The sequence below is a fragment of the Theropithecus gelada genome, chromosome 3 (assembly GCF_003255815.1).
Source record: "Theropithecus gelada isolate Dixy chromosome 3, Tgel_1.0, whole genome shotgun sequence".
NCBI lineage: Eukaryota > Metazoa > Chordata > Mammalia > Primates > Cercopithecidae > Theropithecus > Theropithecus gelada.
In genome coordinates this window covers 148,217,986-148,231,096 of record NC_037670.1, presented here as the reverse complement: position 1 = coordinate 148,231,096, position 13,111 = coordinate 148,217,986, and the positions used below count along the sequence as shown (strand labels likewise).

At 34.0% G+C, this 13,111-nt stretch overlaps 1 protein-coding gene across 1 annotated transcript in view; it reads left to right on the top strand.

Annotated features, from left to right (window-relative positions):
• Positions 1–13,111, top strand: part of WASL (Wiskott-Aldrich syndrome like) — a 66,654-nt gene that overhangs the window by 34,860 nt on the left and 18,683 nt on the right. The window contains exons 2-5 of the mRNA XM_025379470.1: positions 5,031–5,165; positions 7,722–7,808; positions 8,070–8,166; positions 9,774–9,797. Coding sequence (XP_025235255.1) covers positions 5,031–5,165; positions 7,722–7,808; positions 8,070–8,166; positions 9,774–9,797 — 343 coding nt within the window. The remainder of the gene's footprint in view (positions 1–5,030; positions 5,166–7,721; positions 7,809–8,069; positions 8,167–9,773; positions 9,798–13,111) is intronic.

Here is a 13,111-nt window from a genome sequence, read left to right as displayed (position 1 = left end):
CTTTAATTATTTAGAGCATTGCTTCGTGAGATCACTGCATAATAAACTATAAGAATTCAACTAAATTCTTTGCATTTCTTTTATACTACTTTTTATAATGTATAGATTAAAATTTTACAGTCATCTCCTAGTATCCATGGAGGATTGGTTCTAGGACCACCTACGGATACCAAAGTTCACACATACTGAGGTCCTTCAGAACCCACCCATGTGAAAAGTTTGCCCTCCTGTTTTGTGTGTGTCTCATCCTGCTAATAACCATATTTTTCAATCGACATTTGGTTGTGGATGCAGAACCCTGTAATATGGAGTCCTGACTATTTAGTGAAAAAGACCTGCATGTAAGTGGACCCACACAGTTCAAACCTGTGTTGTTCAAGGGCCAATTGTATATTCAGAGTAATAATACGTCATTTCATTTAAATATAGCATCAGAACATCTAGGAATGTGTTTAAATCTTAGCTTTTATATAATGAGAAAACTTAGAATGGATTTTCCAATGTTAGTTTTCAGACATTTGAGGCCAAATACACATTAGGATACATGCGTACATATAAAAGTTGGAGTATTTGACTGCTAATCTGGGCCAACATGATCATAGAAAATGCTTTATTTTGTTAAGTCATATGATTTTCCCCCCACATTTAGTGTATTTTGAATATTTATTGAAAAAATATTTTTGGCCAGACCCAGTGGCTCACATCTGTAATCCCAACACTTTAGGAGGCCAAGGTAGGAGGATCACTTGGGGTGAGGAGTTCGAGACTAGCCTGCACAACATAGTTAGACCGCATCTCTACAAAAAAATTAGAAAATTGGCCAGTCATGGTGGTGTGTGCTGGTAGTCCCAGCTACTCAGAAGGCTGGGTGAGGTAGGAGGATCACTTGAACCTAGGGGCTTGATGCTGTGGTGAGCAGTTTCACTCACCAGTGCACTCCTGCATGGGTAACAGAGCAAGACCTTGTCTCAAAAAGAAAAAGAGAAAATATTTTTAAATATTTTCTTTAACAACATTGTATATTTATTAGATTATTAAAATAATTGTAGACAGTTATTCAGTGTTAAGTCATCTTAGTGTTTGTTGTAGGCAGTTGATGGCTAAACTCAGGGATCCCTGTGACTCGTAGTATTTTCTAGTCTTTTCCTTGTCTAGCTGATTCTTTAGTCAAAGAAATACCTATTTTCCTGATCCAAAATTCTTATTCTGACCTGTTACATAATGTGGTTGTTCTGAAAATGTGAAAGGAATTTAAACAGTAGAAATGCTGAATGTTTGTGGTTTAATTCTTACTCGGATAGAACTTTCAAGAAAGTTGGTATACATATAGAGGGAATAGGAGGAAGTGGGAGTTTTCTTAGTTTTGGGCCATTGCAGCAGTGGCTAACATATATAGAGGTAGTAATGGCTCTGGGGAGAGGATCACCTTCTCAGGATTGCTGTGGTTGTGAAAGAGAGCTAAGAGTCATACATTTTAATAAATCATTTGTGCTTGTTAAAGTTAGAAATAATTTCATACTTTCAGATACAGTACAAAGAGCTTCTATATATCCTTCATCCAGATTTGCCAAATGTTTATTACATTTACCATGTTTTTTTCCTATGTGTGTATACATGCATGTTATTTTTTTTCTGAATAACGTGAGAATAAGTTGCAGACATAATGCCTCTTTATAATATTTCAGGCTTACATATCCTAAAATCAGAGTCATTCTCTTATTACTGTAGTATTATTATCAAAATCAAAACATGTAGTTTTTAACAAATACTTGTTCACTTGGGGATAAAGTATAGGTGGAGTGGAAGTATAAGCTTGCAGAACTAATTTAAGTGCTTATGGGAATTGCAGTCTTTTTAGTGGTTAAGAAATCAATACAGAAAATTATTCTGATTTAGAATAAGACCAGTGGAATAACAGTAACACAAGGTACACAAACAAGTACTTCAGAAATGTGCCCCCCCAAAAAAAGTCATTTCAACCTAAGGAATCAGAGAAATACTTCAAGTAGACTGTTGCAGAGTCAACCTCAAAAGAGGTGGAAGTGCCAGGCAGAAGGACAGTGGGAGGGAATTCACTTCCTAGAATACATCCCCCATATTCTTCCTGCCCTTGATCATCAAAGTTCTAAGAATGAATATGTTATTACAGTTATTCAGTACTGAAATATCAGGAATACACAAGAGACGACAGGTTCTGTTTCTACCAAAGTTGATACAGTACTTTTTTTCCTTTTAATTAGCAGATTTTAACCTTAACATTATTAGGGTAATAAGAAATAGATTTTCCTTCCTAAGCACTTGTTCTTAGGTTGTTTTTCATTAATATCTTCTTAATTACAAAAGACAAGAAGGAATGGAATTGATTCATTGTAATTACCTAAAGGAATGGAAGGAATGTCTTTAAAAACTTAATTAAGTCACTGTCAATCTAGAGTGTGGGGATTATTATTTTTATATTGTCTAGCATTAATATACTGTATTAAATGTATGCTAGTTATTCTCATATTCACTGTAATTATTCTGAATTAGAAAAGGCTTTACAAGGTACCGTGGTGTGTCATTTTCAGACTGAAGGTAAGAATTAATGAAATAGACACGTAGACTGATAATAAGAGTGTAGCAAATATTTGAAAATCCAGTTACTGAAAATTGCTTTGGAATAGTTGTTTTTTTTTTAGTTTTAATGTTTATAATGCAATATCCTGTCTGTGAAAAATTATAGCATTGTTAGCCTTTATTTCTTAAGCAGGTGTTTTAAGAATTAAATTTATCTAAAAGTTTAAATGTTTTTTAGTTTGGGTTTTTTTGTTTTGTTTTGTTCTTTAAAGTTCACATATATAGCCGCGTGGTGTTTTACAACATGAATATTTATAACATCATGAATATTTAGTCCTTTGGCTAGCAAGGGGATTTTCGTAATGGAATTTCAGACCCTATTGAATAACTTTTTTTTTTTTTTCTTTTTTTTTTTTTTTGGTGAGCTGTTACTTCTTGATTTCTGGTAAAAAGTAGGGAGATTTTTAGATCTTCATTTTGGTACATCTAATTTCCTAATTGCTTTCCTTTTTAGAAATGAATGTCTTTTGATAGTACCATACTAAAAAAGACTTTATATGAATTCTCCTCAGAACTAACAAATTTGCTTGTTTGATTTTTGAATTATTCAGCCTGGTATTTGATACCTTTAGATAGTGTATGCAAGACCCATTTTTCTGAAGTTTTCAGTGCTGGCAGCAGGATGCCTATGACGCTGTCATCCTGAGATTGTACACTTGCAAACACAAGTGTGTTTTGAGCAGGCCAAAAAATGTCCCACATTCTTCAGTCTTCTCTTTGAAACCCAGTGTCCCAGTATACACATTTTTTGTTTTTAAGTTATCGTAATTTTTAATGACTCTTGTAGAAATTTTTCTGTTCCTTTGTGTCCTGCTCAGTACTGTGTGTGAAGTTCAAGGTTGAGTTTGGTCTGTAATGTTAAAAACATAACATTGAGGGGAGGGGGGAGGGATTGCATTGGGAGTTATACCTGATGTAAATGACGAGTTGATGGGTGCTGACGAGTTGATGGGTGCAGCACACCATCATGGCACAAATATACATATGTAACAAACCTGCACGTTATGCACATGTACCCTAGAACTTAAAGTATAATAATAATAATAATAATAATAAACATAACATTGAACATTGTTATATGAGCAAGTCTTTATGGACTTTTGATCCTCACAGTATACTGATCTTACATTTCTGACTTTAGTATCCAGTTATAAAAGGTTTGTGCATACAATTGTTCTTTAGAATTCCTCTTACCAAAAGAGGGCGGCACCCCTCAGGCATAGTTAAGTAAACCTTAAACAGCGTATCTCCAAATCTTAATGTAGTCTATTTTTCACATAATTACTTAATCAGCTCCTATTTTAGGTTATTTCAGTTCTTCCTCTTTAAAAAAATGCATATTTATGTGAAATACTTTATTTTTATATTTACATTAAAATGCAAAGTATATTCTAAATGATTTTCTTAATTTTTAGAAGTGAAATTACTGGATCAGAAAACATAATTACAGCTTTCAGAGGATTTGTAAGTGCTTTATCAGTATATATATGTATCACTTTCATAGTAACTGAAGGTTGAATAGTTACATTCTAGTTATAAAATAAACTTAGGATAAAATTAGTTTATACCTTTTCATGATACAGTCTTGAGACGGAAGGTGGCAACATGGTGTACTGGAAAATCCTAATGCCCTAAAGTGTCCATTGCATGTAACCAGTTGGCTTCCCTCTTATACATCTGAAAGGGTTCTATTTAGGGACTATCCTTGGTAAAATTGAGACAGTAGTCTTTCAAATCTTTTTCGTATCCTCAGTATAGCATTAAAACTATGTGGCCCCTTCTGCAAATCACTTAAAATCTTAAACTCACTTTAGAAAGAAGATATTATAATCTGCCTTCCAGGGTGGTAATACTGCTTTCACATTTGACTCAGTCCTTATCTAGATAAGTGCTTAACTGCTTTATAGAAGTTAGCTGTTACTACTACTTCATTGCCTAAATGTTCACTTTATTGGGAAACTGTATAATAGGGGGAATAAGAATGCTAGGTTTGAAGTCGCAAATTGCCTGGATTTGGAATTTCAGCTCTGCCATTTAGCTGTGTGGTATTGGGCAAATTACCCTCTTTAGTGTCGGGTTTCTGAAGTATAAAATGAGGTTATCATAGTAATAAAAATTAAATGAGGCTATATTTAAAAGTGATTAACACATTTTCTAACACATTTTAAGCATCAGTAAATGTTTTCAGTAATTATTGTTATGTGAGTGTTATATTAGTTCTTTATTACTACATAAGAAATCACTTCAAAAACTAGTGGCTTAAAATAACAATACATGTTTATTATCTCCTTGTTTCTGTGAATCAGGAATTTAGGAGCTGCTTAGCTGGGTGGCTGCAGTCAAGCTGTCAGCAGGGGCTGTGATCATCTACATACTATTTTGAACCTAATGGTTATAAATTTTATATTTTGCAGACTATGTCTTCAGCAGTGGTGCAGTTATATGCAGCAGATCGGAACTGTATGTGGTCAAAGAAGTGCAGTGGTGTTGCTTGTCTTGTTAAGGACAATCCACAGAGATCTTATTTTTTAAGAATATTTGACATTAAGGTGAGCTTTGATTTGCTTTCACTTTAAACTAGGTGATTAGGTTTTCTTTCTTTTTTTTTTTTTTTTTTTTTTTTTGAGACGGAGTCTTGCTTTGTTGCCCAGGCTGGAGTGCAGTGGCACCATCTCGGCTCACTGCAAGCTCCGCCTCCTGGGTTCACACCATTCTCCTGCCTCAGCCTCCGAGTAGCTGGGACTACAGGCACACACCACCATGCCTGGCTAATATTTTGTATTTTTAGTAGAGACGGGGTTTCACCGTGTTAGCCAGGATGGTCTCGATCTCCTGACCTTGTGATCCGCCCGCCTCGGCCTCCCAAAGTGCTGAGATTACAGGCATGAGGCACCGCGCCCGGCTAGGTTTTCTATATCAATTACAATTCAGTTTAGATTTGATTATCCTACATGTGATATTTAAATTTGTACATAAACTGATATTAGAAGAGCGAAGCTTGGTTTTTAGATATTGACATATGGAAATCATGACCAAATGGGAACATGTCTGAAGCCAGAATGTGAATAGTTTCCTATTTTATCTTTCTACTGCTACCATGCATTAAGCCTTTTTTTTTTTTTTTTTTAAATTATGCCTGTTGGTTCTTGGGCTTTCTCTACACCCTGTATTTTTTTAATGATACTCTTTTATTCTATCTTGTTCATTATAGAATAGCATACATAGTCTATTCAGGGAACAACAAAATAATATTTTAGCTCAGTATGTACTATTATTTAGCCCAGGTTTAAAACATTTCAATATCTATAAAAATCTGTTTGCTACTCATTTTTCCTTATGTTGTTTCTCATGATAGAATATATTCAGATTTTCATAGCTTTATGTCCCTCACTCCCAATCATAAATCACATTGCTATAGATTGGATACCCTTTGTTAGATATTCATTTCTTACAGTTGTCATAAAAACATCATTTTGCTAAGATGAAGTCTCCATTATTTTTTAAAAACCTTTCTGTAAGTAAGCCTCCATGGTTAATATTTATATGTGACAATAAGTGCAATGAGATTTTAATTACAAAATACTAAAACTACCTCTAAACTATTGGGCACTAATATGACCTGATAGATAACAGTCAAGAGATTTTTACACCCCTGGTCTCAGCTTTATTTGTAAAATCAGATAACCATCTTGGTCTGTTTTGAAGTATTTCACTGAGTTTAAATGAGATCTTAGTTATGGTATTTGGTAAATTGGTGCATCTTTTGTTGTTGTTGTTTTGAGACAGGGTCTTGCTCTTGCTCTATCACCAGCCTGGAGTGCACAGCTTACTGCAACCTTGATCTCCTTGGCTCAAGCAATCTTCCCACCTCAGCCTCCTGAGTAGCTGTGACTACAGGCACATGCCACCACACCTGGCTAATTTTTGTATTTTTTTGTAGAGATGGGTTCTGCTGTTTTGCCCAGGCTGGTTTCAAACTCCTGGACTCAAGTGATCCTCCTGCCGCAGGCTCCCAAAGTGCTGGGATTACAGGCCTGAGCCACCAGTCCCGGGCTAAATTAGTGCTTCTTAAAGTCTGCTTCCAAGACAGCTGAGAGATATGACATGCTTCTGTCACTAGCAGTGGCTTACTATGGCAGTGATTCTGGAGGGTGGGGAACACATACATAATTTGAAAGAAACCCCCAAGTGCTTTGACATATTTATCATAACTGTTGAGAAGCACTATTTAGAAATGGCTTATGCATACTACTCCACTAAGAAGAAAGGAATTCCATTGCAGTGGTTATCATGGGTGAACAGTGTATTGTACATATTTTTAAATTGTGGTCTGGGTAGAACCTTGCATTTCTGAATAGGGCAATGACTATGTTTCTCTAACCACTTATTTCCAATTGCTGAACGTTCATGATTCTTCACCTTTGGTATTAAGGTTAAACCTATTTTTTATACTATGACAATAGATATGGCAGTCATCATGGCACTTTTATCCATAGTTTAACCTTGATACATTTTAATTATCAGTCTCTTTCTGCATCATGATTAATACTACTTATACCAGTATGTAATTAGAAAGGTACTCTGCAAAAGTTAAGAATTTGAAGATGGTTAATGAGCAGTACAAGGAAGATATATTTGACCCTCCCACATCTATAAAATTGAGGAAAAGAACATAAAATATTCCTGCAGTGTTTGATAGTACATTGTCTAAATATTGCTGGTAGAACTGTGCTTTGATAATCAGTTCATGTACAAAAGTGTCCTATTCCCTCTATGTAACATTGATGACCTAGTAATTATTCTGGTTATGTATTTGACCAAGTAACTGAATTTGGAAATGGTTGGCTAGGGAGATTATATCTTAGCTGAATTAAACTGACTTGATATGTAGGTTTTATGAAAGACACGTTATCCAGTGTTTACAGTTTTAAGAAATTACTGATTAGATTATGTGACACTATTTATATATTATAAATATGTTGCATGTGTGCATGTAAAAGTTATTTTTAATATAAACAGTTATCTTAATATGAGTCATCTGCTTTGTTTTATTCCTAGAGATTATGTTTTAGTAGTTCTTATTTTAATTTTTGACTTTTTTCTAGGATGGGAAACTATTGTGGGAACAAGAGCTATACAATAACTTTGTATATAATAGTCCTAGAGGATATTTTCATACCTTTGCTGGAGATGTAAGTCATATTTTTCTTTATTACCATCTTTTTTCATTCCTTGCCTTTTCTAATCCAAATTATTTATAGAGCCTTATTGAAAGATCAAATTCAATTTACTGTTTTATTTTTTTGCTGAAGGTGAAATAATGTCTTATCTGCTAGTAAAATAAACCTTTCATTCTTTAGAAATATACTTCTTTTGCTCATTATTTTTATGATATAAAGCTGTTATATAAAACATGATTCTGTTGTTTCTGCTTTATGATGAAAATATTTCAGACTTGTCAAGTTGCTCTTAATTTTGCCAATGAAGAAGAAGCAAAAAAATTCCGAAAAGCAGTTACAGACCTGTTGGGCCGCCGACAAAGGAAATCTGGTAACCCTTTTTTTAATTAAATTGGACCAGCAAACTAATGCTCATGGGACAAGTGTGGGCCACTTCCTGTTTTTGTAAATAAAAGTTTACTGAAACTTAGCTATCATTCATTGGTTTACATGTTGTGTTTGGCTACTTTTTTGCCACAACACAGTTCAATAGTGATGACAGTGATTATGTGGTCCTCAAAGCCTAAACTATTACCTAAAATATTTACTATTTACAAAAAAATTTGGTGGTCTTTACCTTAAAATAATATTTTTCTTGAGAACTGTTTTTTTTAGATTTACTGAAGGACCCATTCCAATAACATTTTTTGTTGATAAAATGTTATATGTATTGTCTTTTAATTTTGCATTTGTGATAGCATTGTTTGTTAAGTTTTAAAAGTATTTTATACTTTGTAAACAAAGACTTTAGGTAAACTTAGAAGCAAATAAGCAGAGTTGCTAACAAGATCTATAAACATTGCCTTGTCTCTCTATTTTGTTCCTAATACTATATACTATAAAACCCATAAGGAACCTGTTTATTGTGTAACACATATAAAACAATTACAGAACAATGCAGGATAGTATAAAGCTTTAAATTAATTGGTATAGAATTATTGTTTGACAACAGTGTACCAGGCCTGTCTCTTGTAAAGTGGAGAAGGGTGACTAGGAAAGGGGAACCTTTCCAAAATCATCTTAAGCAGATCAGTTTCAGGAGAATGAACATGTGCTTTCATCCAGTCCTATGGTTCCAAAAACTGTATGCTGATGACTCTCAAAGTTTTGTCTTCAGTACTGACACATCTTCCCTGAGCTTCAGACTCTGTCTACTCAAGTTAAGTGACACAATAGCCTTTAGACTTAACACGTCTGAGCAGAATATTTGATCCATGTCCTGTATCCCGAACCCTAGCCCCACTCAGACCTGTTCCTATTCTTCTACTAATCTTCCTTGTTTCAGCAAAAGGCATTTGTTCCATCTTATCCCTCAGGCTCACCATGGTCCCTCATAAATCCTATCAGAGTCCTATCAGATTGGCTCTGCCTTCAAAAACTTGTCCTGTCTGACTATTTCTTACCATTTCTGCTGCTACCATTCTAATCCAGGCCGCCATGATCTGTCAGTTGGACTGCTACACTAGCTCTCTGACTAGTCTCCCTGCTGCTACTCAATCCTTTTTACTATCACTTTTCTATACAGTAGCCAGAGTAAACTTGTAGATTAGGTTATATCACTTTCTCTATTTAAAATTCTGTAAGAGCTTCCTATCATATACACATAAAATCTATAGTCCTTAACCATGGCCTACGGAATCCTACATGATCTAGTCCTGTTCTTTCCTTCTGACTTGTTTCCTTTCACTGTGCCTTTTGCTCACTACAGTCCAGCCTTCATGATGTTCTTTCATGATGCACCCTCCTTGGAGCCTTTGAATATATTGTTCCCTTCCTTATTTTATTTAGATCTCTGCTTAAATGTCGGGTCTTCTGAAAAATCTTCCTTAGTCACACATACATCAATTTAGGAATAAGACAGTTTAGTGAATTAATTTTTTTATGTTGATGTTGTCTTACATATATTTAATAATATTCTTCTAATTTATTTTCTAACAGAGAAAAGACGAGATCCCCCAAATGGTAAGCTTTTTGACAATTATTAATCGTTTAAGATTTTAGATGACAGTTTAATCCTTGTGGAAACGTGTACCATACATTAGTAATATTTAGTATCGATTGCATCTTAATCCTTGTGAAAACATGTACCATACATTAATAAGTAATATTTAGTATCTATGATCAAATTATACGGTTTATTGTGTTCTTTTTAATTAATGACTGACAGATGAGACTTAGGAAACAATATTCTTCGATATTTTTCTGACATGAAGAAAGAATACATAGTGTGGAGATCACTAATACTTATATCTTAATTCTGGATTCACAGTTGACTGAGTATACAATCTAGCCTTAACATTTTTCCTAGAGGCAGTAAATTTTGTCTAGCATATTTGTTAATTTCCTACTTTAAGATTTATCTTTCATTCTTATTTCAAAGTATTATTTCACACTGGTTATGTGTTACATGAAGCCCCTTTCAGAATGAACACCTACTGTTATGGTGTATTTAGAACTAATTTAGCTGCATATAATGCTCTTTAATTTGATAATGACAACTTGAAGTATTATGAATTCATTTTTTAAAAAATATTAAATACCAGAGAGTAAAAGCAGTAAAAGATAAAGTCCAGGAGTAGAAATTCTTACCCTAGACTTCATAAAGTCCCTGAAATTATGTGCTAAATATGTTCTTTTCTCTGGAGAGAAAGGATCCATGGCTTTCATCTGTTTAAATGAGGTCCCTGACTCTGTGAAGGTAAAGAACCATTCTCCAGGACCCTTTATTATGATAGAGAAAATGGCTGCTTCTTTTTAAAATCACATCTCAAATCCTTTTATCAGAACCTAGAATGATTATTCAAGGAAAACTTACATAATACAAAGTTCTTAATATCTGACAGCTATTGGTGATTGTTGGGGTTTATTTCTTTTAAACAGGTATGTTGCTTTTTGATTTTGTCCTTACATTTCTTTTCCTGATACAGAAACATGAACCAAATTTTGCTGTACTAGATTCTGGGTTATTTACCTTATTAATTTTTTAAATGCCTGACTACCTTCAGTAGTGCTTAACAGGTAACAAATATTGTATAGTTTCGCTTTCTCTTTTGAATAGAAACATTAATACTTTTTAGGGCTGTTACAGGGATTGAAGTAATCAAAGCTTAGCATAGTGCTTAATAAATACTAGTTATTCTGATGAAGATGATGACAACTATAATAATAGCAACTAGTATTTAATGATCTTTTACTATCTGCCAGGCACTGTTCAGCAACCTTCTGAAGTAGCTCCTGTTATCTCTTTTATAGATAAGGAAACTGAGGCACAGATAGGTAACTTGCTCAAGATCTCATAACTAGTAAGTAGTGAAGCAAGATTCAGCATCAGATGATTTGACTCCAGAGCCTGGCCCCTTAACCACTATGTTATGTCCAAATGATTTTGAAGGCAAAACTGAGACACAGGGTAAATAATCATGTCTCAGAATATATAAGCTAGTACTTGGCAGAGGCAAAAGAAACAGAAGCAGCTGAGTTACAAGTTGCTCATCTGTGAACTTTCAATGTAGTATTGGAAATTTTCCTTGATATAAGTCTAGTATTTCAACCTTTCTGAATTTGTTACATTATTTTGAGTTTGGAGAGTGTATACAGTATTGAGTACCAATGGAGAAGACTTTCTAGTGGTGCCATGGAAACACTTTGGGGAAAGTAACCCCAGATTTTAAAGTGTAGATGCTGTAGAAACAATATAATTAAAGTTGTAAATACATATATCCATGTTGGATCAGTTCCAGGATCCCCCCATGGATAGGAAACTTCACTGATACTCAAGTCTGTGATACAAAATGACATAGTATTTGCATATAACCACAGATTCTCCTATATGCTTTAAATCCTCCTTAGAGTACTCATAAAACCTAATACAATGTAAATGCTAGGTACATTTGATCTTAGCCAAAACGCTGAGAAGCAGTGCTGGGTAAATAGTTGTTATACTGTATTGTCTAGGAAATAATAGCAAGAATAGTCTGTACATGCTCGGAACAGATGGACCCATCCATTTTTATTTTTAATCCACAGTTGGTCGAATCCATGGATGTGGAATGCATGGACATGGAACTGTGAATATGGAGGGGTGAATATTTATAAAATGAATTTCTGAAGAGGCACCTAGTTTCCATGAATAGATAGAATTTGAAAACTCTCTATGTAACAGTGGTGTTTCATAATTTTATTATCCCTACTAAGAGACCCACTTAGAATTAAATGTAGTTTCTTTCTCTGAGTTGGCTGTTGGTTTTTAATCTTTAGTTTTAATCATTTCGCTCAGTGGTTTCAGACTTCTTTTATCAAATAAGTGGAGGGGTTTTTTTTTAATAGTGTTGTTAAAGGGCAAAATTATACAGCATGTGTTGCCCATACTTGTATACTTATAAAATATACATATAATATGGAATTAATATATTAATACACAATAAAAAATGAAATAAATAATTATCAATACAAGTTGTAATATTTTAAAACTGCTTTGCTTTCAACTACCTTGCTTTCACCTCTAAGTGGAGACCACTGTTTGGGAGGCAGCATTATTACTTGACTGTATTTGGTGCACCACCACTAGGTGGCAGTGGGCCCCTGTACCATGTCCTCCAGTAGCCATGCAGGTGCTTTGTCTCAGATCCTTACTTAGATTAGATTATCAGTTTACCACATCTTTTCAAATTTTAATTATTAAAAAGGTACTTTCTGTGGAATTTACATACATTCCTAAAATGCAATTCAGTATCTTCCTCACTCCTAATTTCTTTATTGGTCAGTTTCACATTTTAGCATATATGCTTTCCAATGATTTGTTCCCAGCTTCGTGACTGCTTGACATCAGAGGCCTCTAGGCCACCTGTTTTTCGACTGTTTTATACCTTGATGAGGCTTCTTTGCTTTTTATGTAATTAATGGGAAACTTGAGTTCTTTTAGATTTAAAATTAGACATGTCTGTTCACAAGAACATTTAAAAACATTTTCCTGCAACAGTTGTCCTTAATCAGGAGATAATTTGTCATTTGTTTTTTGAAAAAAGAAGGAAAACAGCCCCCCTTCATTATATGTTTACATAGTAGTTCTTAGGATGAGTGTAATTTCATAAATGGAATAAACTTTATTAGAAATGACTTGAGTACATATTTCTGTTACTAAATCTTTCATATACTTTACATTATTTTAAAAATGACTCTATACCTTAAACAGGTATTCACTTTTTTTAGTGTGTCACTTGAAACAGGTATTTAATTTGGCTTTAGAATACCATTTTAAACTTATTTCCTAACATCTT